The 27,371-nt window shown below is 56.1% G+C and overlaps 11 protein-coding genes across 11 annotated transcripts; 5 read left to right on the top strand and 6 right to left on the bottom strand.

Moving 5' to 3' along the window:
• The first annotated feature begins 1,189 nt into the window (after window positions 1–1,189).
• Window positions 1,190–1,733, top strand: B0H18DRAFT_1023814 (uncharacterized protein). The gene is made up of 2 exons (XM_048029662.1): window positions 1,190–1,280; window positions 1,336–1,733. Exons 1-2 carry the CDS (start codon window positions 1,250–1,252, stop codon window positions 1,572–1,574), a joined length of 270 nt encoding a protein of 89 aa, XP_047890331.1. The 5' UTR covers window positions 1,190–1,249; the 3' UTR covers window positions 1,575–1,733.
• Window positions 1,734–2,053: 320 nt separating this feature from the next.
• Window positions 2,054–2,986, bottom strand: B0H18DRAFT_1023813 (uncharacterized protein). Its single transcript, XM_048029661.1, has 2 exons — window positions 2,336–2,986; window positions 2,054–2,276 (listed from the first exon to the last, which is right to left on the bottom strand). Exons 1-2 carry the CDS (start codon window positions 2,860–2,862, stop codon window positions 2,090–2,092), a joined length of 714 nt encoding a protein of 237 aa, XP_047890330.1. The 5' UTR covers window positions 2,863–2,986; the 3' UTR covers window positions 2,054–2,089.
• A 1,436-nt stretch (window positions 2,987–4,422) lies between these two features.
• B0H18DRAFT_1086374 (uncharacterized protein) lies at window positions 4,423–7,982 on the bottom strand (the record flags this gene model as incomplete). Its single annotated transcript, XM_048032032.1, has 17 exons — window positions 4,423–4,467; window positions 4,623–4,907; window positions 4,929–5,048; window positions 5,076–5,124; window positions 5,167–5,310; window positions 5,347–5,378; window positions 5,406–5,423; window positions 5,454–5,465; window positions 5,496–5,838; window positions 5,863–6,008; window positions 6,030–6,224; window positions 6,245–6,593; window positions 6,681–6,802; window positions 6,850–7,049; window positions 7,106–7,254; window positions 7,315–7,628; window positions 7,650–7,982. The coding sequence occupies 17 exons, from the start codon at window positions 7,980–7,982 to the stop codon at window positions 4,423–4,425; spliced, it is 2,856 nt and encodes a 951-aa protein (XP_047890329.1).
• Window positions 7,983–9,300: 1,318 nt separating this feature from the next.
• On the top strand, window positions 9,301–11,070 carry B0H18DRAFT_590051 (uncharacterized protein). The gene is made up of 4 exons (XM_048038689.1): window positions 9,301–9,376; window positions 9,443–9,858; window positions 9,914–9,937; window positions 9,994–11,070. The coding sequence occupies exons 2-4, from the start codon at window positions 9,794–9,796 to the stop codon at window positions 10,928–10,930; spliced, it is 1,026 nt and encodes a 341-aa protein (XP_047890328.1). The 5' UTR covers window positions 9,301–9,376; window positions 9,443–9,793; the 3' UTR covers window positions 10,931–11,070.
• Window positions 11,071–11,441: 371 nt separating this feature from the next.
• Window positions 11,442–13,694, top strand: B0H18DRAFT_1121877 (uncharacterized protein; the record flags this gene model as incomplete). Its single annotated transcript, XM_048034418.1, has 13 exons — window positions 11,442–11,571; window positions 11,627–11,794; window positions 11,849–11,948; window positions 12,023–12,032; window positions 12,095–12,132; window positions 12,200–12,304; window positions 12,365–12,556; window positions 12,611–12,865; window positions 12,923–12,961; window positions 13,022–13,033; window positions 13,095–13,338; window positions 13,398–13,509; window positions 13,567–13,694. 13 exons carry the CDS (start codon window positions 11,442–11,444, stop codon window positions 13,692–13,694), a joined length of 1,533 nt encoding a protein of 510 aa, XP_047890327.1.
• Window positions 13,695–13,760: 66 nt separating this feature from the next.
• Window positions 13,761–17,189, bottom strand: B0H18DRAFT_589947 (glucose inhibited division protein A-domain-containing protein). Its single transcript, XM_048038688.1, has 18 exons — window positions 16,940–17,189; window positions 16,692–16,889; window positions 16,586–16,641; window positions 16,363–16,531; window positions 16,238–16,312; window positions 15,975–16,189; window positions 15,809–15,911; window positions 15,659–15,754; window positions 15,452–15,601; window positions 15,369–15,394; window positions 15,294–15,321; window positions 15,078–15,236; window positions 14,946–15,023; window positions 14,787–14,896; window positions 14,685–14,734; window positions 14,519–14,628; window positions 14,311–14,468; window positions 13,761–14,252 (listed from the first exon to the last, which is right to left on the bottom strand). The coding sequence occupies exons 1-18, from the start codon at window positions 17,028–17,030 to the stop codon at window positions 14,142–14,144; spliced, it is 1,983 nt and encodes a 660-aa protein (XP_047890326.1). The 5' UTR covers window positions 17,031–17,189; the 3' UTR covers window positions 13,761–14,141.
• Window positions 17,190–17,276: 87 nt separating this feature from the next.
• On the top strand, window positions 17,277–18,027 carry B0H18DRAFT_1023787 (uncharacterized protein). Its single transcript, XM_048029660.1, has one exon. The coding sequence runs from the start codon at window positions 17,364–17,366 to the stop codon at window positions 17,580–17,582; it is 219 nt and encodes a 72-aa protein (XP_047890325.1). The 5' UTR covers window positions 17,277–17,363; the 3' UTR covers window positions 17,583–18,027.
• A 15-nt stretch (window positions 18,028–18,042) lies between these two features.
• On the top strand, window positions 18,043–19,979 carry B0H18DRAFT_589809 (rab geranylgeranyltransferase). The gene is made up of 8 exons (XM_048038687.1): window positions 18,043–18,393; window positions 18,442–18,595; window positions 18,658–18,774; window positions 18,829–19,044; window positions 19,097–19,230; window positions 19,285–19,383; window positions 19,443–19,518; window positions 19,580–19,979. Exons 1-8 carry the CDS (start codon window positions 18,328–18,330, stop codon window positions 19,702–19,704), a joined length of 987 nt encoding a protein of 328 aa, XP_047890324.1. The 5' UTR covers window positions 18,043–18,327; the 3' UTR covers window positions 19,705–19,979.
• B0H18DRAFT_1023780 (ubiquitin-like protein) lies at window positions 19,880–20,963 on the bottom strand. The gene is made up of 6 exons (XM_048029659.1): window positions 20,835–20,963; window positions 20,649–20,761; window positions 20,420–20,487; window positions 20,343–20,366; window positions 20,048–20,272; window positions 19,880–19,990 (listed from the first exon to the last, which is right to left on the bottom strand). The coding sequence occupies exons 1-5, from the start codon at window positions 20,913–20,915 to the stop codon at window positions 20,253–20,255; spliced, it is 306 nt and encodes a 101-aa protein (XP_047890323.1). The 5' UTR covers window positions 20,916–20,963; the 3' UTR covers window positions 19,880–19,990; window positions 20,048–20,252.
• On the bottom strand, window positions 20,964–24,825 carry B0H18DRAFT_1023779 (uncharacterized protein). The gene is made up of 7 exons (XM_048029658.1): window positions 24,786–24,825; window positions 24,300–24,714; window positions 23,600–23,940; window positions 22,840–23,489; window positions 22,582–22,813; window positions 21,907–22,487; window positions 20,964–21,880 (listed from the first exon to the last, which is right to left on the bottom strand). The coding sequence occupies exons 2-7, from the start codon at window positions 24,602–24,604 to the stop codon at window positions 21,203–21,205; spliced, it is 2,787 nt and encodes a 928-aa protein (XP_047890322.1). The 5' UTR covers window positions 24,605–24,714; window positions 24,786–24,825; the 3' UTR covers window positions 20,964–21,202.
• A 286-nt stretch (window positions 24,826–25,111) lies between these two features.
• On the bottom strand, window positions 25,112–26,972 carry B0H18DRAFT_1023774 (uncharacterized protein). Its single transcript, XM_048029657.1, has 10 exons — window positions 26,854–26,972; window positions 26,762–26,796; window positions 26,542–26,708; window positions 26,369–26,465; window positions 26,212–26,309; window positions 26,049–26,150; window positions 25,772–25,944; window positions 25,613–25,661; window positions 25,517–25,551; window positions 25,112–25,451 (listed from the first exon to the last, which is right to left on the bottom strand). The coding sequence occupies exons 1-10, from the start codon at window positions 26,886–26,888 to the stop codon at window positions 25,169–25,171; spliced, it is 1,074 nt and encodes a 357-aa protein (XP_047890321.1). The 5' UTR covers window positions 26,889–26,972; the 3' UTR covers window positions 25,112–25,168.
• Between the last annotated feature and the right edge of the window lie 399 nt (window positions 26,973–27,371).

The following is a 27,371-nucleotide window of genomic DNA, read 5'->3' as shown; positions in this document are numbered from 1 at the left end:
TCCGACCAGGGTCGTGCGAAGTTCGTGCCCCTCCTGCTGAAGATGCACGATCTTGCCCTCTAACTCGGTGTTGTGCTTCTCAACAGATGCATGAAGATTTGTCTTGACTCGAAGCTTGTCCTTGAGTACATTCATTCGTTTCTTCATACGTGCTTCTCGTCGCTGACTGTTGTGCAGTTGTCTCCTCGATTCGGCAAGCTTATGCCAGTGCTGAGTCCCATCATGCGCCGGCAAGTCCTCCATCTCAGCTTTCTACATGACAGTGAGTTTTGTTTGTCACTTGGCAAGGAAGTAACCTATATCACTGACACTCCACTCCGAAAAAATAGCCATCCCAGATGACTGTGGACCCATTACAGGTATGTTCTCTCTCGCCAGTGCCGAGTCTGAGTCTGAGTCTCCATGATACTGAGCTCTACTAGCCAGAGCTCCCTTGGCTGCAGCTGCCTTCTGTGCTGAAGAGCGTCCCTTCCGCCTCGGTCTAGTACATGATTTATATGTTCCTTTGGCCACCATACTCGTGCTAATGATGTATGCGTCTCCGAGGATGATTATTGGTGTATTATGCTGTAGCTGAACTTCAGGGCACGAATTAAGCGCAGAATAAATCTAGGAAACTCCCGATTAAATTCAGGGACCATGGTACATTTATACCTCAACTCACCTATCGAAAGGAGATATGTTTGAGAGAGAACGGACATTGTTACGCGCATGGAGATGAACGGGTAACCGCGTTGTTGTTGCTCACGTGACCGTACGACGTGTTTGTGGCGGAGACATCTCGCGCGTCTTCGTGCCTATCAGTATACCGTGTATCTAACCTGAAGCAAAGGCATTCATGCCTGGTCATTGGTGACAAATATATTGCGAGAGTACGTATGAGTGTTTCATTAGTGGTTTCATTGTGTGGATATTTGTCTTTCACTCCATGATTGAGGAAACACACATGAGCCACACTCATTAAATCGGAATTCTCGTCCATGTAACCTAACAAAACCTTCTATGGCCTCATGGCTCTCAATCCCGTTGCATCCGCGGACACCAAAGCATCTGAGGGAGCTCATGTTTGTGATACAGTGCTTCTACCACTCTCGCGACCAATGCCACTAATTCCAAACACGAACAAACAGATTCGCCCTTGCGGGCGTTGCCCCTCCCCAGCGAGCATACGCGAAAACCACGCGAGTTACGCGCGCCACATTGACACCGCCGTCCCATTCCTTATAGATTCAGAATAGGGCCCTCAGACATGACTTCAGAAATGACTTCATTAGACACAGGTCTTGTCCTGATGTTCTCTCACGTCCAATGGTACTTACTAAATAGGCTTCACAGGTATTATCCAGAGCAGCAAAATCGCACAGACGTCGTATAACCGTAACTGGCGCCGGGACATAAACGAGAGCCAACCCCCAGCACTGCCTGTGTTGCGTAGAAGCTACAGGGATGCCGAATTCGACGAGATCGTGGAAAAACTTAGGGGTAGCAGTTATGCTTCGACGCCGCCCGGGCACCCTGCCTACGACCAAGAAACCACGCGGTACCGTAGCAGTGCCGCCGTTCTGCCGTTCTGAGGACGAGCATAGTCATTGGTCTAAAATTTGTAGTACGAGCAAGCGACAGTGCGCACATGAGGATCGATTTCTTGTAGAGATGGCTGGATGTCTTGGAATGCTTGTAATTTCTGGGTGTAATAGCATGCTTAGGCTACTGTTGAGTGGCAGTGACACAGATGACGCAGACCCGGAGCGATCACAAACGCGCTCTCCCTCCAGGAAGACGTCGACGTTTGACTCTTCTTACCCGTACGCAAGCGACTGCGCAGCGTTCAGCTCCCAGTCTCGTGGGCAGCGCACTTGAACAACGATCGGCTCCATCTAACATCGTAATTTGGCGCGTGTGCGACGTCGAAGGACTGAGGATCGACCAACATGCAATTAGACTGCAATGCACGAGAGTAGCATACCGACCTGACCGAGTCATTGTCACTATATTCAAGCGAACATTCGTAGTTACAATCGTACGTGTTGACCGTCGGTCATACTCTACCATCTTGCACGCTGTTGCTCTAGCGAGGAGGCAGAGGCCGTCATGGCTTCGGGTCCGCACGGGCGTGTGTCACTTCAGTACGAGCGACGTGTGTCGCTTCAATACGAGCTTTCTTTGCTGGTCGTTCGCCATCAATAGAGGCAGTATAGTCGTGTTTGGTGTTCCATTTGCCCCTAAGGACGTCTCTCAATGCGTGTAATCCGGCACGAACAAGTATCTCGGATGTACTGTAATTCACGGACCCATGAGCCTGAGCACGCGAATACAACAAAAGAGCGGTGCGAACCTATCGTGCAGTGCGTTGAAAACACCGTCAACGCCGGACAGATGGTCGCTTCGAAGAGCAGCCTTTGCTAAAGCCACGGCACCAACATCATCTTGGACGTCCTCCGAAGCGGCATCCAGTTCTTTCAAACATCGTTGCACGTCGCGCGCTAAGCCCCATCCGGAAGACCTCTTCTCTTCTTCCCTGGCACGTTTCTGTCCAGCGAGCGATGTCACTATCTTTTCGTCTTCAACCGCTGCCGAGGGACCAAGAAGCACTCTGAAGTGAGCCAATTTCTGATCTCTCTGCGTTCGCTCCGCGTCGATTGCGCCAGTCGGCCCTTTCTCTGGTAATTGGCCGTCATGGACAGCCTCGTCTAGCCAATCCCAAGCATCGTCCCAGCCGGGATACACCCGAGCAATCTGTAGCCAGCAACGCCCGATTGTGTGTTCCAGGAGCGTCTTCATCATGGCTACTGCTTTTTCAGGTCGTTTCGACTTCAACCGCTTGAACAGAACGAGTTGAGCATTCAACACGTGTTCGTCCATAGGGATAGCGGCCAACGTCTTCTGTAGACTTAATGCATCCGCCACTTTCCCCCATCTCCAGTAGATGTCGACAGCCGCCTCCCACTCAATCCGGAGGATTCGGCTCCTCGCGTTGTCGCGGACTCTCTCGCGAGTGGCACACAACAGCGGGTCCCGCAAGCTAGGCAGGCGGCCGATGAGCGATTTGAAGTGGAGATAGGTGGGCGATGCCTTGAACGTCCGGATCTCCGGGGCGAAGAAGAGGGTGCGTAGTTCAGGCAACTTCTGTTGCTTGTCGGATGACCAGTGATCGAAAGTGGACCGAGACGCGTTGTCGCTCATGAGCTGAATCGTGGTGTCGCCCACTGATGCAGTGGTGGATGCTGATATCCTAGCAGTCAATATTAGGCAGCGTCTGAGTCAAAGCAAACTTACGACTGTCATTCATGCGTGCGCCAAGAATGGCCTGTAGCCCGCACGATATGTTCGATTGTTGAAGGACTGCCACAGTGTCTTTGACGGATGTCAATTCAGAGCTCGAACTCCCCACCAGCGAATCCATGAGTAGTTCTATCCACATCCATGCAAGGATGTGACCGAGAGGACATTCTGCCTGTTTGAAGACCGAAGATCCGCTTTCATCCTGAATGTCTATGTTGACGCAAGGATCTGGCCTACCGTCCATATTGTTGAGAATCAGACTGAATCATGCTCGAAGCTAGAAGTGTGATTACTGACCAGTCAGCTACTATGTCGGATGGTGGCACCATGCGACGCATAACTTCTTCGCAGAACGTGAGACACTGCCGTACGAGTTCCTGTTCAAGCCCCTTCTCCACTCCAAGCCCCATAGCGTCGGAAGCCACTCCCCCATGATACGCAACCACTTCTCCGTTGTTTCCCTCCAGACGGCGACGTCCAGCGAATCCACTGCGGCTTTCAGGTCCGCCTCAAATGTTCGCTTTCGTCCGTCGTAGTCCACCTGCGTGACCAAGCTTTGCGTGTATCGTATTTCTTCTCCTGAGTCCTGGAAGCACTTGGCTAGCTTCCGCGCATGTGTCACGGGTAGTGTGTCCAAAGCAGAATACAGGTGCTTCGAGAGCGCTGCCGCACATGGGCATCAGCGGAAATGGTGGATACCAACGCGTCAAAATCGAAACTGAGCGTGGACATCGCGTGGAGTGTCGTTCTGCAGTTATAAGGTGGTGGTGAAATAAGTAGACTCGCGCACGACGGTACGATCGCTACGCGACTAGCCACATGATCGCGACGCTCGAACGCTTGAGCGCCCGGAGTCGACACTACTACGGTATGTAAGTAAGTAATTACATAGTACAAGCGCAGGATGCGCTGGTGTCTTCTCGTTGACGGGATGCCTTGTGGACTCTCGACAGGAGCCGCCTCTCAAGTTTGTTCGGAGGTAGATGTCTGGGCTTTGTTGTGCGAACGATGTCCCACTTGACGTAGGCAAGTCCGAGAACGGTAACGCGTGAAAAAACGCTACGATGTTTTATTTTATATTGTAATGTGACAGGTCGAAGGTATCGCGTGAGTATCATGCGGATGGCGGTCATGAGGGGTTTAAGGGGGATGGGGGAAGGCGGGGATGAAGATGCGAGCAATAATCTAGGGTCTGCAAATGCAATAGTAGGTATAAACACAGGAATAACTGATGAGAGTTTTTGATAGTTCATCCAGAGTCCGTCCCAAGAAAGGTCCACGCACAACCAATGCGCTTCAGGCAGGCCGCCACGTTTCATCAGGATAGCGCGCGACGTCACCCCAGCTTGAAGGGTCTGCACGGAAGGCGTCGTTGATCCTTGGACCGTCGCCGGGGCGGTCACATACGACTGATCCGCTGTGCTGATATCGGGCTGGCTCTCTTCGGCGGCAGGTCGCCGACCGACAATGGGGATCCCAAGACGTTCAGTGTGCGAACTCCATTCAGATGTCTGCTCCGAGGGTGCGTGGGCAGAGGGCGCGTTCGTTGACAGAGTCGAGCGAGCTTCTCGAAGCTCGTGCGGATGTTCGTCGCCTTCTCCGCCCGAATGTGGATCTGAACCAGACTCGGAGGACGAAGGCAGGACAACTTCCGGGACCTCAGGAACTCCACCCTGTCCTGCTTCCTCCTCACGCCATTGCTCTCTGAGAGGATGACCAAACGTATGGTTCTCCGGACTGCTCAGAACCGCGTCCGAAGCGGACGACTCAAACGGCGAATCCGACAGTCGAACCATGGAATGTGCGCGGGATCGTGCAGATCCAAGGATGACCTCGACGCAGCTGTTAGGGATGAATCAATGACTGCGCCCTCGACTTGCTGACTCCGAGCGCGAGGTGGCCGAGTTCGTGCGCGAGCGGGACTGCGATCTTGAACCCGACCCAGACCCGGAACCTGATCCCCTACCAGAGCGCGAGCGGGAGCCGTTAGCCCGCCGATGCGAAAGGCCACTCGCCCGATGACGGAGGCTTACGCGGGACGCATGTGGGCTCGGTCCCGCAGACAGCAAGCCTACGCTATCCTCCTGTTCTGCTTCCTCGATCGAACCCTCTGCCTCGGGGACGTCCATGAGTGACGAGTCCTCGTGAGGATCAAGATCCGAGTCAAACACAGGCGCAGGGAGCTGGCCGAACGTCATGGACGTATCAGTCACCACGCTTTCGGTGCGTGTCCGCGCACGCGGCCGTCCCGCAGGATATACAGCAGGCGTGGGGGACGCGAGCACTGCGGGCACTGTGCCTGCTCTTGCCCTCCTCTGTACCTGCGGATGCCTCGGAGGCATTGGGATGACGCTACCGAAGCTCGACGACATCGAGCTATTGTGCGCGTTGGAGCTTCCGTTCGGTGAGTCCGATGACTCCTGGTTGCCTGTCGACTGCGTCGAGCGTGAGAGGCGCGTCGACGGCGTTGAATGCGTGTGAGTCGATCGCGACGGCGTCGAAGTCGACTGAGGAGTGGACCGCGTCATATGAGACCTGTGTGACGCGGGGGAAGCACTGGCCCGCGTCGGCGCTCGGAACTGGAAGGGATATCTCGAGGCTATGGGTTGTCCGAGACTGGACATCGAACCGGAAGTCCGTCTGTCTGAGGGTTCTCCGCTCCCCTCTGCTTCTTCCTCCTCTTCTTCCTCCTCCTCCCCTTCCTCCTCCTCGCCCTCCTGTTCCTCCTCGCCGGCCTCAGTCGGCACCTCCTTCTCATCGGGTTCAGGTGATGGCGGGAACGGTACGCTCTCCTCCGAGGACAGCTGTGCAGGGTATGCCGCGAATGGATAGGACGATGGCGGGGCCGCAGGTTGCTTATCCTTCAGCTTCGCCGTCGGCGGCGGATACGCGATATTCGACAGCTCCGGTGCCGACTTGCTCATGCGGCGCTTCTCCTCGTCCTCCGGGACCTCCTGCCCACCATCGGCTCCGGAGTCGCAAACAGCTCGTCCGAGAGCACACCCCGCCGTGCGGGTTGATGCGCCGACGGCAGGCCCACCGCTGCGAAGATGCGCTCCATGCCCTCGATAGGGACGGACGGCTCGCGCGACTCGCGACCTGGGCCACGCGGCTGCTTCGTCAGACAGAAGTCGTGCGCGTCCTTGATCCGCAGGAGCGTGCACTCCTTCCACGACCACGGGAGTGCGTCCTGCTCGGACAGCGTGTCGTTCACGAGCGTCGCCGTCTTCTCGGCGTCATCCTCCTCCCAGCGATAGCGTGGCCCGCAGAGGCCGGCACAGCCCTGCCCACTGACAATCCAGAGGCCGATACTGATGGGAGATGTCAGTTTCAGTACGTCCTTGACGCGAGACTTCGGAATACACGTACAAGCTCAAGAAGAGACGAGGATCCGCCACGCCGTCCAAGCAGCGTTGGCAATGAGTACGCCACGGGCGTAGTCGGTGAGAGTGCCGTCCGCACGGAAGAACGTCCCGTCCCGTGGGCTGATCCCAGCGTCGTCCTGCGCGATCGCACCGGGCTGAGGGGACCAGAACGCCAGCAAGACCGCCAGCGAGAGCGCCGCACGCGGCATGAGCAGGATGACAGTCGGCCATTCTGTGAGTAATAATGTGCCGTCTCGGCAAGCCCGTCGCGCAAGGAGGCGTGCTCCCCGGTGAAGGCGGACACGCGGATATGATACATGAAGCAGAAGTTGGTGTACGACGTCATGGAGACAAGGTTGAATGCGGGCGAGGATATGTACAGGGGGAACATTAGCGGTCGTTCTGTAGCAATGTGAGTACAATTGCGAGGAAACAATTGAGAGACACGAGACACTCACTGACTCTCCAACGGCGGGTGAAAGAATAGAGGAGCTCATATACAATAGAAATTACAACGATCCAGGTGAACCAGCAAGCAATGTAGGCGGCTGCAGCCAGCGCCCAATCCCGCCCCGAGCCGGGCACACCAGGCGCAGAGGGTTGGGAACTTGGCAATCCTGCAGTCGTAGCGGTGAGCATGAGAACAAGCCCACAGCAACACACTCACAGAATCAAGATGAATACAGCATTGAAATCGAAGAACGTCTGCAGCGGGATGTGCGCAAAGACGAAGAGAGGGAAGAAGAAAAATAAGCAGCGCATCCTCCATGAAGGGTGTCGCAGCAGCTCCAAGTGGAGCCCAGCCGAGCGAAACCGCGGCCGCGGAAACTGAGGCGAGCCCGACGAGAACAACGTCGGCGTGAGGCCTGCGCTCGTCGCGCGCGACCATACACGTGCGTGCGCGGGCCCAGAGAACGCGCGAGACTGATCCGTGGGCTCGCGACGTGCCTTGGACTCTTTCTCCGCCTGGTCGCCTGACCCCTGCAGACTGACAATGCGTACCGAGCGAGGCGTAGGTTTCCGCCCGCCTACGAACGGCTCAGTGCTCGGACCGGGCTCAGCGCCAGTGTACATGCCAGCGACAGAGGACTGCAAAGTGGAACGCGGCGCGGGTGGAGGAGGACGCTTGGGGAGCCAGGAGGGGTAGCCCTCCGAGCTCGACGACTTGCCCGGAGGCGATTGCGGGGGCGAAGAAGGCTGGTCGACGTCTCCGGTACTGGGACGTTCCTGCTCGCCTGCGCTGCCTGGCGGCGAGCCAGTGCTAGAACGTGGAATCGTGGATTTTGGCGAAGGGTCCTCGGACGACGGCGTACTCGAGTCGTACTGTCGTGACATATTCGTAGATTAGGCACGGAAGGCATGCAACGCGAGCGTAGAGTAAGCAGGAGTAGGGTGGGCAGAGCGCGAGTTGGCGTGTAGATTAGATGGATTTTCCGACGTGCACGCGGGCGCAGCACGGCTGACGGAGGCTCGGAGGCACGCTCGCTGCTCAGAGGCCTTGAACGCGAGAGCCTCGTGGAGATTGACGACGGGCAGCCTCGTGGGGGCGAGCAGGGCGAAGAAAACGCGCGAGACGACCCAAATCAACCCTCCCCCAATATAGCAGTCCTTTAGCCGGTGGCGTCGCCCGGCAACCTCCGCAATGGTTCCGCGAGCCTCGTGTTTCAAGCAACGGAAGTGAATTGAGAAGTTCGTCAGGACACGCGAAAGACAGATGGCAAAGAGCGTGGGCGGGTGCTAGCCACCTTCGCAAAGATGGGGCACAGTTACAGTAGGGAGCGACTTACAGTGGTGGTAGTGAGAGAGCAAGGTGAGATTTGGCGCCTCTCCCTTGTCCTCCGTCAAGCCTGTGTTGCCATGTCGATGTTCTTCCCAGTTATCACGCAAGTCTCGATCCTCGCTTATGTTCTGATTGACTTCGAACGGTGCAGCTTCTTCGGGAGGTTTGCACACAGATCTAGAGTGCGCTCTCGGTTCGGGTGTTCGAGGACTCGATCATCCCTGATCGACGGCGTTGAATGAAAACAACGCTGCAGGGCTGTGCAGAAACCTTGCCACGTCAAATTCATAACAAGCATCCATCCACGAGGTAAGCATGTGGTTCTGTACACGGCTTGCGACGCAGGCGGTGTAGTACAGAAGAGCAGGCTTACGTTGTCTTTAGCCTGAGAGCTTGACTATTGTTGCGACAGCTCTTGTCTTCCATCATCGATGCTGATCCAGAACGACGGAGCTATCGGGGTGTATGTAAGCGTGCCATCTCAGCAACGCTGCACGTAACGCACGATTATCAAGAGATTGTTGTGGAGGAGGAGAGACGCACCACATGCCGGTGCATGATGCTTACAGTTCAAGCTTCCCGGCTTCCCCGCATTATATGCCCGGGTAACCGCCCACGCTGAGGATCCATATGTGGGTGCGTCGCCTCTGGGCCCTCTTGGTTGAGTGATTCATCAGTGTTCACCCTTTTTTAAAATCTTCTTTGACGAAAGCAGATGGCAGTACGCGAGAGAGGGGGGACGTTGAACAGATTCACCGCTTTCCGTCTTATATATGGATGGGCACAGGGTTGACATGGACACGACCGAACGTCCGCTGGCGTCATTAAACCGCCTCCGACGTCATCACTAAAATTCAACAAGTCGTGTCGGTGACAGCCACAAACTGGCAAGCTGCCATGCTCTCCCGCCACAATCCTACTACATATGGGATGCGCCTTACCGCTTTGGGTGCGTGCAGGTTGCGAGACTTCCAGTGTCGTTTAGTCGGCTCTCAACCAAACTTTATTCCTACAGTGATATTCCAAGTCTGACACACAACAATAGTCGCATATATACTTGTCCTCGGCGCAAAATACGACACATAACTGCACTTACGCGTGGATTATGAATCTGAGGTTTGTCTTCTGAGCTGATGCGTTCTGTCAGACCGGTTTGCCTTCTTCCATATACAACGGTGGCAGGTGACTTCAGCTGGAGCGACGTAAATTCAAGAGGAACACCGAGGCCAGGCAGTAGCCTCATGGCGATCTGGCGGAGAAGGGATGATCGATGATATATGATAGCCGAAGCGGGATTGTCCCGGGTCATCCCAAGTTCAACCGTACTGTCACTACGGAATAACCTGAGAGTGGATAAGGGCTAGCCATGAATTCGCAGGACAACGCGAGGGGTTTGGAAATTCTGCGCCAGCTGAACGCTGGAGAAGGGAGGCAGGCGACTACTCCACTCTTTGCCTATGTGCTGTACTGACCATCCTTCTGACAGAACCGAAGAGGAGCTAGCCAAAAGGTGCGCATTCTCGTCGTAGTTGCAGTTCGCGTGTTTGACGCCGATTTGTGAAACAGTAACGACCCTCTCAAGGGTGTTGAAGCAGCCCGGTTGAGAAGATGGTTCAGCTCCAACCACATGCTCCCGAAGAGGGACCTCACGGACGACCTCGGGATCGCAGTCTTTTTCGGACGTCTCGACGCCGTAAAAGAAGTCATCCGCGACCGCACCCACGCGCACTCGCAGAGCGGCGCACCCGATCCACGCGCAGCTGTGGTCCGGGAGATCTACGAAAAGCGCTGGGGCCCGACGCAGGTCCCGATCTTCAATCTCATTCTCTTAAGCACGCTCCTGCTCCCGCCGATGCGCGCAGAGCACCTCCGGGCCGCCAGGTTTCTTATCGACGAGGTGAAGGTGCCCGTGGACGGGACGGACCTGTCGGGCGCGCAGGCGATCTACCACGCCATCTCGACGAAGCCCACGTTCGACCCCGAGTACGCGCAGATCCTGCACGACGCGGGCGGGGACGTGAACGCGCGGAACCGCTACGGCGACACAGCCGCGGCGGAGGTGGCGATGCTGCGCGGGTACGACGCGGCGGCGAAGAAGAGGGCGCGGGACGCGCTCGCGTGGTTCTTCGCGCACGGCGGGAACCTGGACGTGCTGAACAACGACGGGGTGTCGGCGCGGTGGGTCATGTCGAGCTCGCACCAGCAGATGATACAGGCGTATGGGGTGACGCGGTCCCAGATGGAGTTTCCGATGTGGGACATCGTGCTGGAGGAGGACGAGCGGAGGAGGGTGCCTGGGATCAAGGCTTGTGCTTTCTGTGCGAGAGCGCAAAAGGACGGCTCGGGGAAGGCGTTGCTGGTGTGTTCGCGCTGCAAGAGTGTGGCGTACTGTGCGCCTCCTAGGAAATGTCAGAAGGAGGACTGGAAACATCATAAGGGGAAATGCAAGCCGTACAAGCCGGCACGGAGCTCAACATACCTTGGTGTCTTGCTGGATGACTGACCCCATTGGGGCACCAAGGGACGTAGAAAGAGCATGGACTTGGCTTCATCGACTCGTATATTCTTTCATCATATCGCAGAGAACCAGTGCCGGGGTGTATGGGAGTCATATGCATCATCACTCGCCAATTCCAGACTGAATCACATTCTCAGCGTGAATCAGGCCTGAAAACATGCGTAAATGTGACGGGTTCAGGTTAGGCTTTCGAGGTACCATATGGGGATGCTGCGTTACATAAACTCGCTGCAGACACCTTTCCGCGAGCCTGAAACCGACGAAGGAGTGCGAGAGAGTTATTTAACCGTTTTGAGACAGAAACCGATACTGAACACCCGAGGAAGATCTGGACAGAGGCCACTATCAGTCTCGATAAGGAAACTCATGCAGGGATATGGACGTCCCGTGACTCAGCGCCTGTTGCAAACCGCTGCGCGCCTGAGGCCCTCGCCTTTAGCAATAGCTTCCAGCTCCCTCATTCCGTTCTCGCAACCGTGTTTCTGCAAATATCATGATGAGCTCTCCGCCAGCTCAGCGGCGCCAACGCCTCCAATTCGTTCTGCAGCTGACAGACAGTCAAGAGTCTCGCGTTACGCGCGGACAGTTGCCAGACCTCGACTTGGTTAGGCAGGACATCGCGAGAGGTACGCAGCAGAGAACGCTATTTGTCTGCGCATATCGTCACACTGTGAACCTCAGTGCCTGGACTGAAAGAGAGCGTGGCAATGACGCCCGCGCAGGACGTGATTTTCCTGCAAAATGCACGCACAGGCGAGATCGTACGAGACCCAGTCCCGCGATCGCTTGTGTTCAATACCGAGGTGCACCGACTCTTCAAGTACAGCTTCCTCATCCACATCGATGACGGTAATGGGACATAGCCTGCATTGTGGTACTGGTACTGAACGGTGTGGTAATCAGCCCCCAAGGATATCCTCGAATCAGTAGTCTGGGCCTTGGAGCAATTCGTCGATGTTCTCACGAATGCACGGACGCGCAACTCGTCGCTTTTGGGCATATTGTCCGAGCTGAGGACAGCTCATCCAATTCTGGCGGACGGGCTGTCACGCAAGGCGCTCTGACGAGCAATGGTAGACTGTTCATGGTGAGCTGCGCCGACCCACGTCTCTTAAGGGTGTCTTACTCAGCTGCTGATGGACGCTGTAGCGCTTGCAAGCAAAAGCGAAGCTCACTCTGCTTCTCTTGTGAGCCACTTCAGTACCGCCGTTGTGCTCCCCTGACGCTCTGCTGTCTCTCCGCGATTCCTCCCAGAAAACCGGAAGTCAATCGACCAGGTGATGCTGCGAAGTACCAGAAGGAGATCATCGAGTATGCATTATCGGGTAGTTCGGCTGCATCGCTCTTCAAAACACAGCGGTTGGTCAAATATGTCTGTGATCGACGTCGATAGACTCTGACATGCACGCACGTGGGAAGTGAACTCTTGATAGTCTTCGCGGAAGCTCTGACGCGAAGCGGCGAGGATGATACAACGGCGGAGGCGCTGCTCGAGCGACTCGCCGACTCGCCTGCGTCCAACGCAGACGGGCTACGCGATCTAGTCAAAGCGAAGATATTCCTATCTCGCATCCTGCGACGGCGCGGAAAGCCGGGCGCCGCAAAGAAACAGTGAGGCCCCTGAGGTTGCTTCACTCTCGTGTGCAGATCTCATGTTCGGAATAGGGAGAAGTGGCTCATTAAGTGGTTCCGCAAGAACCCGCATCTACTGCCTGACACGATGCTCCGGGAGCTTCTGATGCCGGTTGGTGAACCTGCGAGCCCGATTCTGGAAGCGCTCGGTGGGCCGTCCTGGATCGAAGGCCGCGAGCACACCGACAAGACCGACCACCGCCTTGTCATGCAATGCAGGCAGTGCTTTTCTCGGGAACCGATGGTGAAGCTGTTCGTGTGCTCAAAGTGCAAGAAGATCTACTATTGGTGCGATATCCTTCGGGCAGGGTAGATGACAGGACCTGCAGCTGAACCGTCCTTTAGCTCTCGCGAATGTCAGAAGCAAGATTGGCCGTTACACAAGTGAGTTCTTGATCGAGTATTGCTCATGACAGTACTTACCACAGCTTACTCGACCGACAGGGACGCTTGCAAGTGAGTGCAAAGGGACGAGTCGCCGGGCAGGCCTAACCTATGCTGACCTGCCTTCCCTCAGAGACATCGCGACCTTGAACAAGAAAATCGCGCTTCTCTCTCTGACGGACACGTCCGCCGCACAACGGGAGAAAGATTGGAACGCCTGGCGCGACGCCGTCGACCAATGGCCCTACGTCAACGCGCTGCGGCTGCACGAAAACCCCGACCGCGCACGCACGCACCTCGTCGTCGAACAGTCCGTGTACGTTCCCAACGCGGGCCCGCTCGCGAAGGACAAGTTCAAGATCGTCAAATGCTCGGTGGTCCGCATGTCCGACGTCTACTCTGAGACGAGCGCATCTTGAAACTCAATCGCGGCGAGGGCCTTGAGTATTGCGAGGGGTTACTCAGGGAACAGCCTAAAGCCGGGATCCCGTTGGTCTCGTTCCTCATTCTCCGCCAGAGCGAAGGCGTCACTGCGTGGCTTGATCGTGGTCTGCATTCGATTCTTTGAGTCCTCCATGAGAATATTCACTCACCACACGTCACAGACACAATCATGGCCCTGAGACTTGAGCGGACACCGTATAACCGCGACTGGCGCCAAGACATCAGCAAGGACAGTCCTCCTGTACACCTGTTGTTGCGCGACGACATCAAGGATGTAGAGTTCGACTGAGAATTGGGAGCACTTGGGATCGGCAAAGCACGTTGCAGGAACCCTGCTGCTGAGGTCCCTTATACGTCCTCCTCAAGAGCAACCCGCCCAAAGGCGGATCGGAATTCGCTGCAAAAGATATATGTACAAACAATACGGGATGCTAACCCGCGGACACCACTATTGTAGAACTGATACTGTGCTTTTATGGTACTGTACATACTGTATGATGGGTTGAGGCTCGCGAGCTCCATCGACTACCATGCTATATAGTAGGCCTTCTGATCTAGCGGTCCAAATCCGAGACATCAGGTCTGAGAGGGAGACAAGCCAGTAATTTCCAAGCAAAAGCATCTGGATAATCTGGGACACTGACAACAACGTATATCATAGCATGTGTAAGATTAGCGACACTACAACCGTGGACTAAAGCATCATGAGTACAAGTAATTTTGACATCCTCATGGTCTACGTCGCTACAGAACCCAGAGCGGCAGCCCGACCATGCATGCGCTTGGCGTATCTCAGCAAAACGACCAGAGAGGCCGGCGTCATCCCCTCCATACGCTTCGCAACACCCTTTGCGCACGAACGTTCGTATCAGTACGAGGGACTGCTCGTGAAGAAGATCACTCACGAAGCTCGTAGGCCTAATGCGCCGCAACCGCTCCTTGACCTCAAGACTCAGTCCATCCACTGACGTATAATCAAGGCTTGGATCGAGTACGAGCGACTCGTCGTCCATGAAGGCACGCACGTCGGCCTCTTGTCGTTGTAAGAAGATCTTGTACGCAGCTTCACAATCGTCATGAGCGTGAGACGATACGACAGCCTCTACAACTCACCCTCGTTCTCGACCCGCTCAAGGACCTGCAGCTCGACGGAGGTGAGGTCCGGGACAGCTTCGAACAACTGGCTGATTTTGATGTTCGGGTTGTGGAGCATCTCGTAGGCGCTATTGTTGAGACAAGGTCAGGATGGGTCGATGTTCTGCATGACGAGGATACGGACCTTCTCCAGATGCCGTCCTGTTTGACGTCAAAGCCGAGTCTTCTCCATTGCTGCAAACGTAGTTCAGACGAGCATACTCTAACCAGGATGAACTCGACTCACGTGTGGAGTGAGCGTGTACGACTGGAGCGCCTCAGTGACGCGCTGTACTTCGCCTTGTGTCCGTCCAAACCACAACCAACGCTCCTCTGAGACGACCCCCGCCTCGCGTCCTGTCAAACAGCGTGAGCTCACACAATGAGGCGCAGAGCATCCAGGTACCTTTTCCAGTCAGACGCAAGTCCGCGTTGTCACTTCTGATCGACACGCGGTACTCCGATCTCGAAGTGAACATACGATCTGATGACCCCCCCTTCAGACAAGGCACACTCCCGGATCACTGAAGAGACTGACAAGGCTCCTCCGCTCCCTTGACGATGAGGTCGTCGACCATAACACCGATATAGCCGTCTGCACGAGACAGAATCAACGGTGGCCGCTGGACCGCGGCGAGCCCTGCGTTGATGCCCGCCAAGACCCCTTGCGCAGCGGCTTCTTCGTATCCAGTTGTCCCTACTCTGAGTAGTCAGCCAAAGTTTGCGCGAGATGGTATAACAAAGCGTGACGAACCGTTGATCTGGCCCGCGAGGAACAGACCCTGCAAACCAGTCAGTTGGGAAGAGCGAAGTTTGCGGCCACTCTAACCTTGATTCGTTTGGTCTCCAACGTAGCTGAGAACCACCAACAATCAGGTTTGGTCGTAACCCGAATAAGTAGCATGCACTCACGTCTCAGCTCTCTCGGATCGACGTAGTCGTACTCGACACCATACGCAGGCCGTACAAGCTTGACGTTCTCTAGTCCGGGGACTGTGCGGTACAGAACCTCTTGCACGCCCTCGGGCATACTGCACGAGAGCCCGTTCGGATAGATGAGGTCTAGTGACATGATGTTAGCACAGGTCACGGAACATTTGCAGCTGAATGGCGAAGTACCCGAGTCGTATCCTTCAGGCTCGAGCCATACCCGATGACTCTCCTTCTGAGGGAAGCGCAGGACCTTGGACTCGAGCGAGGGGCAGTAACGAGGGCCTGGTTCGGCCTCGATGAGTTCACAATGAGCTGATGAAGTGCGGGCGCACGTACCGTTCCTCGTCTCCTGGATGTGGCAGCTGAGATGCAGGTTATCTCGGATGACCTGATGTGTCGCCGGCGCGGTTCGTGTCAAATAGCAGTCTATTTGGTCGCCCTAAAAAGCGCACACAGGATGAGCCGGAAGCAATCACAAACGATGGACAAGATGTCGACTGACAGCATTGTCAACGGTGGTGTTCATATAGCTGAATGGGTGCGGAGCAGCATCTCCTTTCTGGACGTCCATCTGCGTGAAGTCGATGCTGTCCTTGAGCAGCCTCGCTGGCGTGCCTGTCTGCAGTCGGCCGAGCTGGAAGCCTGCACTTCTGAGGGACCCTGAGAGGCCGACGGAGGGCGCTTCATTGATGCGGCCAGCTGGAAATCGCTTCATGCCTGAACACCGATGAGCAAAACGACCGTGTACCGCATGCACCGACTGACCGATGTGTATTTCACCGGACAGGAACGTGCCCGTGCATATGACGACTTGGGAGCACTTGATGATCTCCCCGGAGTCTACGTAAGACTGAGGACAGGCGTGCTATCGAAGCGTGCAGCCCACACACCTAGTTGGACACCTTCAATCTTGCCCCAGCTCCCGGAGGGCCCCTCTGGCGAACGATTGATGACGAGATCGAAGACACTCGCCGCACGGATGTCGAGGTTACGGTAGCCGTGCAAAGCTTCCTGCATGTGCTTCTTGTACAGCTTGCGGTCAATCTGAGCTCGAGGGCCCTACAAGACGTTATGGTCAATATATACAAGAAAGCACAAGGACCGATTACGTACCCACACTGCGGGTCCCTTCGAGCGGTTTAGAATCTGAAACTGAATACCAGCCTTATCTGAACGACCATGTGAGCCCCAGTCCGCCCGCAGCTCTAGTACGACTCACCCGCAACGCGTGCACAAACTCCGTCAAGCGCGTCAACTTCTCGCACCAGGGTCCCCTTCCCTACTCCACCAAAAGACGGGTTGCAGGAGAGCTCGCCGATGTTGTCCAGTTTCTGAGTTAACAGCACTGTCCGCGCACCCGCTCTTGCCGCACCCGCTGCCGCCTCGCAGCCTGCATGACCTCCGCCAATGATGCAGACTTCCAACGCAAATGAGTAGGTCTTACATAGGCGTGGGTATGATACTCACCATCATACGCCGGCTGTCCCTCGGCAAGCGAGGCAAAGAGTCTTTTGCTGAAATTACTTCTCCGCACCAGACTTCTGTAGGCACTACGCATCCGGGAGCTATCAAGCGGGTTTTATGATTCAGGAGAAGATATCCTCGTTACTGTGTGGGCCTGCGAGCTACACCTGTACGTGCCGACGTGGAGGTGCAATAGCCTAAGGATCCCGAAGTCAGTGACGGGTGGCTGAAGTCGGGTGGTTGTTTGGATCGGAGGCTCCTGCCAAACAACTGCCTTTCCTGGCGATTCATCGCTCGGGCACATGATCTGGACCCAAGAGACGAATCACAAGTGCAGTGTTGACTCTTACTTGTGCGTCCACCTTTCGTCTGCTGCGGCCCCAGTTTCACCGGCGACCAGAGCCTGCGGGCCTTCACTGTCTCTACGATGGGTGCATACTACGACGAGGTCGAGATCGAGGATATGGCATGGGACGAGGAGAAGCGGGTGTACCACTACCCCTGTCCTTGCGGCGATCGTTTCGAGATCTCCCGCAAGCAGCTGGCTAACTACGAGGACATTGCGACATGTCCGAGCTGCAGCCTGATTATACGAGTCGTATACGATCCTGTGCGTACGCTTTGCGCATCTGAGTTTCATCGTTGACTGACCGCCCGTATTAGCTTGATTACGAGGACGAGCCTGATGACGAGGACGAGGGCGCGGCTGAGGAGGGTGCAGACGAGGAGGACGAGGAGGACGAGGATGAGGACAGCGATGAAGACAAGTTCGAGGATGCTCTCGACCGCCTTACCATCGCCGATGAGCAGCCCCGAGCGATCGCCATCGCAGCATGAGTGCGTCTGGCAAAACCTCTCAGACTCTGCATCACGATCACCCATTCGGGTCTTCGTCTCTGTCTGTCATGAAGGATCTTATTCGCCTCCATGTCACTGCCCATTTCACTGTAGCCATTAGCATATTATCTCACTGGAAAGTTATTTGCATTGCTTGAGCGACACCACACTGCGGCTTGGAGTCTGAGATATAGACTGTAGTTGCATTGTAATACGACATAGCCAGACACCACGCGTCCATGTTCAGCCCGTCCCGCATGAAAGGTATCGCTCTGTCGAGGGTTGAATTCGGAGAACGCGCTGCATGGATCCCTGAGTCTTTCCAGACCAGGACTCAGGAACCTCCCCATCAGACGCGCCCGGCCCTGTTTGTGCTTGATCTTCTCTCTTTTGACTATCACCGTCGACTCTCTGTGCACCAGGGGATCGGTGTCACTCACAAGAAGTCGACAAGCCACAATCTGCCTTCGTTGCTCGCGTAAACGTACTACTTATAAGACTGAAGTACTGAAGTACGGCGAAACGTACAGTATTTGCGGTGGTCAGCCCGCAAGATGTCGGACTCATCGTCCAAGCTGCTCGTCCCTCTCCATGTCAAGTACATCCAGTCGTTGGGAGAGGTGCGTACCCGTCTTCGTCGAACCCGACACCCTCTAAGTTCTGCGCAGAGCAAAGATGACCTCATGTACCATCTTACCGCGCACCTCCGGATGAACGCCATCTACTGGGGCCTCACCGCGCTCACCATCATGGGGCACAAGGACGCGCTCGACCGCGAGGAGATGATCGACTTTGTCATGAGCTGCTGGGACGACGAGGCAGGTCAGGTCTGTTCGTCCTGCGCGGTCCTCCCCGGCCTCCTTCCTGACGTGCGCACCGTGCAGGAGCCTTCGGCGCGCACCCCGACCACGACGCGCACCTGCACGCGACGCTGAGTGCGATCCAGATCCTCATCATCCAGGACGCGCTGGACCGGGTGGACGTAGACCGTGTAGTCAAGTGTGCGTGCTGCTCCGCTCACCCGTCGGACCCTCTTACCCATCGTCCTGCCGCAGTCATCCTCTCGCTCCAGCAGCCCTCCGGCGTCTTCGCAGGCGACCAGTGGGGCGAAGTCGACACCCGCTTCCTCTACTGCGCGGTCAACGCCCTCTCGCTCCTCGGCCGGCTGCACGAGCTCGACGCCGACAAGACCGTCGGGTACATCCGGCAGTGCAGGAACTTCGACGGCGGGTTCGGCGCCGTGGCGGGCGCGGAGAGCCACGCAGCGATGGGTACGTCCCCACCGCGATCGCACGCAGAACGGTGCATGACGAGAAAACGCAGTGACCGTGTGCACGGCGACGTTGGCGATCCTCGACAGACTAGACGAGATCGACCAGGCGACGCTGGGCTGGTGGCTCGCCGAGCGACAGCTGCCTAACGGCGGGCTGAACGGGCGGCCAGAGAAGCTCGAAGACGTCAGTCCCCCGTCCTTGAATTTGCTTGTGTCGCCGAACTGATGGCACCCGCAGGTCTGTTACAGCTACTGGGTCCTCTCCGCGATGGCGATCCTGAAGAAGGTCCCCTGGATCGACGCGGAGAAGCTCATCGCGTTCATCCTCTCAGCGCAGGTGCGTCCCTCCGCTTACGCTCCTCTACATCCCTCCGGAGAACTGATGCCGTTCTTCAGGACCCCGAGCATGGCGGGATAGCCGACAGACCGGGCGACCAGCCCGATGTCTTCCACACTCATTTCGGCGTAGCAGGTCTGTACAGGCTACATCCGCATCGCTTGCGGACACCGTGTTCACGTTCGATCTTATTCAGGCTTGTCGCTGCTAGGCTACCGTGGGCTGGAAGACCTCGACCCTGTCTACTGCATGCCTGCCAAGATCATCGAGCGCATGGGGCTGAGAAAGGACTGGGAGGCGCTGCCTAGGAGGGTAGAGTGACCTCGTGTGGCGGTAGTGCGAACGGAAGTTGAGACGTAGAATCTTCATTGTAGGATAGTCATTGCTTGAGCCTCGCAGCTAATCTGTAATGCGCATTAAGCATCTACGGCTGCTACTTGTTAGCTGTGTATGTGAGCGTTGGTGGTCGAATCCACGGCATTTGGCGGCATGTTAACCAGGTATTAGAGAGGCGAGCCTGTTTACGACGAAGCTACGCGCTGCCTTGCAGTGCATCAAGTCCTGTACTAATGAATGCGAGAAATCGGTCTCGAGAATCAAGTTCCGTCTAGCCATACGGATGAGTTCAGATATTCACCAAATCGGGTCAAGCGACCAGACGCACCTTGGTTTCACCTCACTAAACGGCAGCAAGTGTTGCCATGGAAGTTGAACGCGACGCAGCAATACGAATGAGCAAGCATACAAGGGGCGGAAGAAAAGGCTACAATTAACAACGTTATGCACAATCCGAGACGAGCGATGACCGGACATGTATGGTACTACAGAACAGACAGCATATAACAGACAGATACATGGCGGCCCCGACGTCACGCTGAGCCGCCAACCTCTGGAACGCACCGCCGTGCAACGGGTCAGCTTCCCCTGTGTGGCTGACAGGACAAGGAGATCGTACTCACGTTCTACCATTACATCGATTGTGTCTGGAAAGGTTATGTGAGACGGCGGTGGTGTGCATGGATGTAAGTGCACATACCATTGTCTTCCATGTCCAGCGATGCTGGCGTGTCGTCGTCGTTTATCCTGTTACCGTCGTACAAAAATCTAATAGGTGATTAGCACATCGTACTCAAACTCCGAACAACACTGTGGCTACGGGTGTTCCACGATCCGCGCCATCACGATAGAACCGCGTTCTGCTGCTCCAGCAACATCGATTCTTCTCGCGATGCACGCGGCGACAGGGGACGAGCAGTGCCACTTACCGAATGCTGTTGACATCCTTGCCTACTTTCGCGGCGTACGCGCCCTGGAGCTTGCTCAGCTTCGTGTTCCGTTTGATTTTGAAGAACACCTCCTCTCCCGTCTGCGTCGTCACCTACCGAAGCCCACGGTAAGTTCAAACACTCCCGTCTCGCCAAGGTCAGGCGTCCAGGACAACATGGGCTAACCTTGATGTTTATCGGCGCGTTCGCGTCCTCAGCCTTGGGCTGGACCTCATCCTGCGGCAGAATTTGCTCTCCGTCAGACATAATGTGGGTTCTGAGCGCAGCGGTGGTGGTGGTAGGGGAAGAAGAGTATTGTGGCTGGGACGGCCCTCAACTGCAGTCGCGTTCTTAGTCTGCGGAGCGCTCGTGTATTACGTAACGTGCAATGTCGAGAAAAACATACAATTCAGACAGTCGTTGTCCATAGTGAGAGTGTATAGAAATAATGATACCAGAGGGAGAATTTAAGTAGAGTGTAGCATAATCGCGAGACGACCGAACAATCAATATCACCATGAGGACAGAATCGGAGCTTGCAACCCAGATATATATCAGGTCCGTCCCCTGGACATTCGAGTCAGCAACCTCTTCGCTCTGCTGTAGTCTTCATCCTCCTCGTCCGAGTCCTGCCACATATCGCGGTCCTGTCCATCGTGTATTCGTGTGGACCACTGGCCCGAAGGTCCCCACGGGGAATGGCGGCCCCTGGCCTCCTCATCAGTATCATCGTCTATCGCAGGTGGCGTGGCAGAGAACGTGGGCGGAAGGGACATCCGCACGCTCTTGCGCCGGGTAGGGGCGCCCTCCGTTGTAGTCGAACTCCCCGAGACATCGCTCCCTATCGTGTCGTGCGGAGGCGGAGGTGGGGGCAACGGAGATGGCTCGGGCGCGTGCTCAGCTAAGGGCGTGCTGTCCTCGTCGAAGTCCTCACGCCCAGTGGCATACGATGAGATCGAGGTGGCGTCATCGTCCTTGTCGATTACGGCCAGTTTCGAATGGGCGATGGGGGCATGGCTAGCCGTCATCGGACGCGACGGGGACGCATCTCGGCTGTTGTCGTTCGGTGCACCTCGCAGAGGAGGGGGAGGATTTGGTGATGGGGTCCGACTGTTATTGCGCAGGGCAGAGCGAAGCGGCATCGGAGGCCTGAGGGTTGAGCTAGACGCAGGCAAGGTCGGTGCAGAAGCGGACGCGGACATCTTCGCGTGGTGCAACAGGGGTGAAGACTGCTTTGTTGGCAGCCCAGATGCAGGACGGTACTATGACCACTTGACGACTCTGCTTGAGCACGGTTCTCTGCGGCCTTGGATGCTTCCTCAAACGCGGCATTCTCGTTCACCGGCGGGGGCGCTCTCACGTCAATCAGCTTCCGGTTGGGATCCTGGGCGGCCCACGCGTCTTTGTTCTGCCTCGCAACGCCCTCGACGATACTCATCAGGCTCGGACCGTCGTTGCTTCTCGTGAGCCCCGAGCGATTGGGCAGAGCAGAAGACGTCGATGCCGTCCTCCGGTGTCCCCTCATATATTCCGAAGAAGATGGACCGGCCTGAGAGGAGGCCGTAGAAGCAGGTATAGCTGGCAAGGATTCAGCAGGCTGCAAGGACATCGCACGCGATCGCGCCGAAGCTGCAGTCGCCAAATGCGGAACAGCAGGTACCGTTGTGGACCGCGTAGGCATCCTCGCAGGGGCAGACGCTGCGCTCGTGATCGACTGCCTCGACAAGGACGAGTTCCTTGACACCGAGCCCCCGTTCATCTCCAAAGTAGCAAATGCAGAGACCCTCTGTTGCTTCGCGCCACTCCCGATGGCGCGTCCCCGTTCGCCGATCCCTTGCCCTTGGTTTTACTCTTCGACGTTGACGTGTTCGCACCCTTCTGCTTGCTGGCCGAACCCGAGCGGCTGAGGTTTGGTTTCCCGCCCGCGTGTCACTAGCCCAGCCCTTCTCTGTGGCCTCCTTATCCCGGGCACGCGGGGGTGCCTGTACCGAGCTCCGCTTCGCCTTCCTGAGTCGTTGACCAGAGAGGGATCCCTTGGAAGTCGTATTCACCGAGCTCGTGGATGCCGATGCGCCCAGCACCACGGGCGCTGACTTCGGCACAGTCGCGGAGTTCGGGGACCACGTCGAGTAGAGCTGCCTCGTCTGCTCTTCATCGTCCGAGCTCTCGCTCCGCCTTTGCCGCCCCGGACCTTCGCAATGTTACTGTCAGTGCGCGTGCGCCACCCACCGATCTTGCTCGGACTGCTCTTGCTAGGGCTCAGGGAACTGCCCCTCTCCTTCTCCTTAGCATCCCGGTGGAACAGCGCACCGATCGCCCGGCCAAACAGACTCGCTGAGCCGCTCCTATGGCGCTCCCTCTTGCCCAAAGATCCGGAGTCCGTGGATGGACTCGGCGGCGGTAAGCTGGCGTTCCCGGAGGCAGGTGAACGAATCGAGAATGGCCTGCTCTCCACTTCACGCTCCTTTCCTTTGCCGTTTGGCCTGCCCTTCGCGAACCGTTCGTTCTCATGCACTTCAAGGCCCGCTTCGTCTTCGTCCGCGCTGCTGCCTCCGCCCTCCGCTTCCTCGTCAGGCTCTGGAACCTCGGAGATGCGCCAGCTCGCCCGAGGTGCGCCTTTGGGTCGCCCGTCTGGCACGGCATGTTCGTCTATCGAGTGCGCAGGCGGGATTGACAGGCGGTACGCCTGGACATGGGGAAGCGGCTTTCGTGGGGGCGACGGGCTTCGGTAGGGCCCGTCGTTAAGTTGCGACGCCGACTGGGAGGGTGCTAGGGAGGAGAGGTCAGACGCTGCATGGCCGGAATCTGAGTTGGAGGAGGGGTGCGGGTACATATGGGTGCCTGCAGGGAGGGTGAGACATATGTACGGTGCCAGCGAGAGTGAAAGCAGTAGCAACTCCGCGATAAGAAGGGCAAAAATTTGAAACCCTCCTCCAAAGATATGAGCTCACCTATGCCATTCCCGTTCGCTGTCGCCATGTCTCCGCTCTCCAAGGCCCGCAACCCTTCCTTGCCCATCTCTCCCCACACCCAGCCGCACTCTACCATCGCTTTACACCGCGCCTGCAGCCCGATTGTAATCGCTCTAATGCGCATCTCCTCCAATTCTCGCTCCTTCGTAGCTAAGTGCGCCTCACATGCTTGCAGTTCGGTCTGGGCGGCACCCAACTTGGCCCCAACAGGGACCTCGAGGCGAACGGTTAGGGAAGAGGAAGATGGTGATGGCGTAGATCCGACTATTGAGTCGCGGCTGGATTTCTGAGACTTGGACGCCTTGATGAGACGCGTCACACTGTGTAGAGAGCGGTCAGACCATGTATCAGGCTACCATTGCCTACAGCGTCATATGTAGGTTGTTATAGCCTACGAAGGTACCCGTGACGTGTGTGCAGCTCTGAGCTTGTTACGTACTCTACTTCGCCGGTGTTGGGGAGTATGGGAACACGTAGCCCACCTAAAGCTTCGGCTAGGAGATATGAATAGAGTGCGGCGAATATGAGCCGCACGAATAACCTCGCGACCTTGCGACGCGATCCAGACAGAGAGCGGGAGTCCGTACAAGCACGGTGTGAACGCGTTGGCACTCATCCACCAAGACGCGTAGAAACAGAGACAGCCAGTTGAATTTGATGACAAGAGGACGGAACTCACAGGATCTCCCGGTCTCGCATGATATTCCCGACTTCGTCCTCGAGATCTTTCAGAGCCTTCAGCTGGGCCTGCCAGCTTTCCACAGAGAACGCATACTTCCGCAGCGCATCATCCGCACCCGAGAGTGCCCCCGCTACGGTGATAATAGCTTGCGCGAGTGGTGGCGACGAAGCAGACGCATAGGCCGAAAACGAAGCTAGTGAAAGCTGGGAGTGCTCAAGCAGGTTCGCCAGGTGCTTTGAGTAGTCCCTTTCGTGCGAGAGGAGGTTGACGAGCAGGCGCGAGTCTGCCGGGCGATGAACCATGCGCTTGTATCGCCTCGCAAGTCGTCTAGAGTAGTGAGGGCGTAGAGCACGAGATGAAGGTTACAGTCAAGTTGCAGATGCGACGGGCGCGCACGGTGCAGCGGTGGATTCTGAATTCGGACGCGGGGATGTTCGATTACGTAAGACTTCACCGTGCAACAACTTGGAAACAGCTACTTACATGTGCACGTGCACAGGAGGAGGAGGAGGGGATTCCATTTAGTCACGATCGCGTACCAAAGAACTTGCTCAGATTAGTAACATCAACTCGTCGGAGTTGGTACTGGACCAGTGGCGACAACAGCTCTGCCTAATAGGAATCAGTGGGATGGTCTCGCAGGCTATGGCATATCCTGCCGGGGTATTCGATAAATGTGGTGGTATACAAGTCCAGAAGAAATTCAAGGCGAACACAACCGTAGCATCAGTCCCAATAGGTCATGCAATGCGCTGGAAAACATGGCTGAAAAGAGTACACTAGTAAAGTCCACGATATAAGCCAGTGGCATCCAATCGTTCGATCATACAACTGAGAGATGGAATCAGTTCCACGTCAAAGACCGGTCAAAAGTGCACATTACCGTCGTCATTTGGGTTCGCATTCGCGTGAGTGTCGGGTGGACGAGGGGTATCGATACTACTAAAACAAACTGTTCCTTCCGAGGTCACGTTGGATGCGAGGGCATCCTCCGTCATTGCATGCTCGCTAGCTTGAGACTGCGTTGATATCAGCAGCGAGCTGAGAGGATACGTAAAAGTTAATGTGTCGAGGTCGTAACTCTCCTCCAGAACGTGCGTCGCCGCACGGAGGTTTAACAGGCTCCGCGAGAGGAAGACGGAGGTAGTACTATGAGCGAGCATCGAGTTCAGCGTCTCGTTCATATTCACGGAGCCAAGGAACACTCGGCTTACGGATTAACAAAAATAGTGGCACTCTGGCCATATTCCTGCCGTGCCATCGGTATATCAGCCACACAGTGAGTTGTTCGGTGCGCGCTCCGCACTGACCTTCGTCAAGGCGAGCGCCATGTCAAGAGCATTGAATATGACCAGCAAACTGGGAGGCCGCGTCAGCATTGCACATACCACCCAGTGACGTGGCCAAAGAAAACTGACACGAATAGCACAAGTCCTTATCATCGGGGAACACCATCAATCACAATACACCATCTCATTCGGAAGTGCTCACCGTCTCGCGTCATGAGCATCATGAGAGAAGGGCGCTTATTCTTGAGATGATTTGCGAGCTTGATGTGTCTTCTGCTGTACCAGCAGATCGCGAAGATGACAATCATGTCCGATGCGACCGCACATGTGCGGGAAATAATGACCACTGTGGCCTTGGTCAGAGTGCGTTTCGTACGAAACGGTCTTCGTCATTGACTCACGCCTGCATGGAGACGAGGTCAGTCGATGCACCAAGCGACAACGTGGCAGGAGCGACTGACGTTTTTGACAGGTGCCTTGAGAGGGATTGGACCTGGGAACATGCCGAAGAGCCGCCTGTTAACTCGACGATCTCATATGCTGACTTCGCGTAATCGTACTGGACATTGGGATCCACAAGACGTCAGCAAGCTAGCTGTTGGTTTAGCTACCGTACTCACAAGGTTGGTAACAGCAGGGACGAGGCCCAGCGCCAGGGCCGGAAGGACGAGCCGCCAATCTCGACCGCTCACAGCGTATATTCGCAGCGCCCCGAATGCTACAAAGATACATATTGAGCGACACGGGACGAGCAGTTCAAAGTCGAGACGATATCACCTGCTACCATCAGAACGAAGGTAGTTGCCATGACGTCGGATGTTATTGACAAGCCGGTGCAACTGCAGGGCCGTTCAGTGAATAGGCACATTGAAAGCTCAACACAATGTCAACGCACACCTATCGCATACCGTCAGTATCAGCTGAAACGCAAAGGGAGGATGACATCGTACTGAAGGTGTCAGTCCAGGATTCGTATAGATGATCCAGGGGAAGATCACGTAGAAGAGTAACGGGTATCGCGAGAGCATATACACAACAGACGACGCCGACGGCTTCAATGACCAGACCAGTTCAACTTCGTCGCCGAGTGTGAGCAGATAGTCGTAGATAATAAACGCTGTCATTGGGACGTCAGCAGGATGTAGAAAAGTACCGTGTAACACGACTCACTGGTGACCGCCGCTGCCCCATAATCTTCGACAAGGCTTTCATTCAGTCAGTTGGTCAGCGCACTCGCGAGGTTAACATGGTTGTTGGCTTACTTGTAGGTGAAAATAGCAACCTTAGAGTCAGACATCCCAGCCCGTCGATCAAGTGCTGGGGAAGGCCAGTTTTGCAGGGATCGGCCTCGTCATTCCTAAATAGCGCTCCAACTCGAACTAGTCGTATATGAGCGACAGATACAGCCAATCGCAAACACGAAGATGCGACACAAGGCGCCCAGCTTGATGGCAGTGGAGGGCGGGTCAGCAGGCGTCGGCGCTGCAGCTTGCGGTGACCTCAAAGGCAAGTCAAAGGCTGTCAAAGGATTATCCATGGGTCCACGATCACTGCCATCACATCCACTCAAGACAAGCTGTCCCACGATCGTCCGTCACACAGCCACTTGAATAACTGCGGTGGGCGCGTCCGGAACCTTTCATATTACGGCACTGCGTAACACTGGCACACGGTCGTTTGTCGCCGCTACGAATGCGCGAGCACTGGAAGTGCATTGATGTCATTATGTGCATCACATACCGAGTTCGGCATTGTCTGAAATCTCAGCTCTGCAGTGTCC

Source organism: Fomitopsis serialis (genome assembly GCF_022376445.1).
Source record: "Fomitopsis serialis strain Sig1Antser10 chromosome Unknown B0H18scaffold_67, whole genome shotgun sequence".
In the NCBI taxonomy this organism is placed as follows: domain Eukaryota; kingdom Fungi; phylum Basidiomycota; class Agaricomycetes; order Polyporales; family Fomitopsidaceae; genus Fomitopsis; species Fomitopsis serialis.
This window is presented reverse-complemented; position numbering and strand designations above follow the sequence as displayed.

Coding starts and splice junctions, on each gene's coding strand:
- B0H18DRAFT_1023814 (XM_048029662.1), top strand. CDS start 1,250: ATGACTTCAGAAATGACTTCATTAGACACAG. Junction 1,281..1,335: donor AATGACTTCATTAGACACAG/GTCTTGTCCTGA, acceptor TAGGCTTCACAG/GTATTATCCAGAGCAGCAAA.
- B0H18DRAFT_1023813 (XM_048029661.1), bottom strand. CDS start 2,862: ATGGACGAACACGTGTTGAATGCTCAACTCGTTCTGTTCAAGCGGTTG. Junction 2,277..2,335: donor TTCAACGCACTGCACGATAG/GTTCGCACCGCT, acceptor CGTGAATTACAG/TACATCCGAGATACTTGTTC.
- B0H18DRAFT_590051 (XM_048038689.1), top strand. CDS start 9,794: ATGAATTCGCAGGACAACGCGAGGGGTTTGGAAATTCTGCGCCAGCTG. Junction 9,859..9,913: donor CTGAACGCTGGAGAAGGGAG/GCAGGCGACTAC, acceptor TCCTTCTGACAG/AACCGAAGAGGAGCTAGCCA. Junction 9,938..9,993: donor GAAGAGGAGCTAGCCAAAAG/GTGCGCATTCTC, acceptor TTTGTGAAACAG/TAACGACCCTCTCAAGGGTG.
- B0H18DRAFT_589947 (XM_048038688.1), bottom strand. CDS start 17,030: ATGCGTAGTGCCTACAGAAGTCTGGTGCGGAGAAGTAATTTCAGCAAA. Junction 15,912..15,974: donor ACACCACCGTTGACAATGCT/GTCAGTCGACAT, acceptor TGCGCTTTTTAG/GGCGACCAAATAGACTGCTA. Junction 14,469..14,518: donor TGAGCGGGTCGAGAACGAGG/GTGAGTTGTAGA, acceptor ACGATTGTGAAG/CTGCGTACAAGATCTTCTTA.
- B0H18DRAFT_1023787 (XM_048029660.1), top strand. CDS start 17,364: ATGGGTGCATACTACGACGAGGTCGAGATCGAGGATATGGCATGGGAC.
- B0H18DRAFT_589809 (XM_048038687.1), top strand. CDS start 18,328: ATGTCGGACTCATCGTCCAAGCTGCTCGTCCCTCTCCATGTCAAGTAC. Junction 18,775..18,828: donor CGTAGACCGTGTAGTCAAGT/GTGCGTGCTGCT, acceptor GTCCTGCCGCAG/TCATCCTCTCGCTCCAGCAG. Junction 19,384..19,442: donor CGTTCATCCTCTCAGCGCAG/GTGCGTCCCTCC, acceptor GCCGTTCTTCAG/GACCCCGAGCATGGCGGGAT.
- B0H18DRAFT_1023780 (XM_048029659.1), bottom strand. CDS start 20,915: ATGTCTGACGGAGAGCAAATTCTGCCGCAGGATGAGGTCCAGCCCAAG. Junction 20,762..20,834: donor ACGCGCCGATAAACATCAAG/GTTAGCCCATGT, acceptor GGGCTTCGGTAG/GTGACGACGCAGACGGGAGA. Junction 20,273..20,342: donor AATCGATGTAATGGTAGAAC/GTGAGTACGATC, acceptor GGTGCGTTCCAG/AGGTTGGCGGCTCAGCGTGA.
- B0H18DRAFT_1023779 (XM_048029658.1), bottom strand. CDS start 24,604: ATGGTTCATCGCCCGGCAGACTCGCGCCTGCTCGTCAACCTCCTCTCG. Junction 22,814..22,839: donor CTGACAGTAACATTGCGAAG/GTCCGGGGCGGC, acceptor AGGCGGAGCGAG/AGCTCGGACGATGAAGAGCA. Junction 21,881..21,906: donor CGTCAAGTGGTCATAGTACC/GTCCTGCATCTG, acceptor CTGCCAACAAAG/CAGTCTTCACCCCTGTTGCA.
- B0H18DRAFT_1023774 (XM_048029657.1), bottom strand. CDS start 26,888: ATGTCTGACTCTAAGGTTGCTATTTTCACCTACAA. Junction 26,466..26,541: donor ATCCTGGACTGACACCTTCA/GTACGATGTCAT, acceptor CATTGTGTTGAG/CTTTCAATGTGCCTATTCAC. Junction 25,662..25,771: donor GAGCACTTCCGAATGAGATG/GTGTATTGTGAT, acceptor GCGGCCTCCCAG/TTTGCTGGTCATATTCAATG.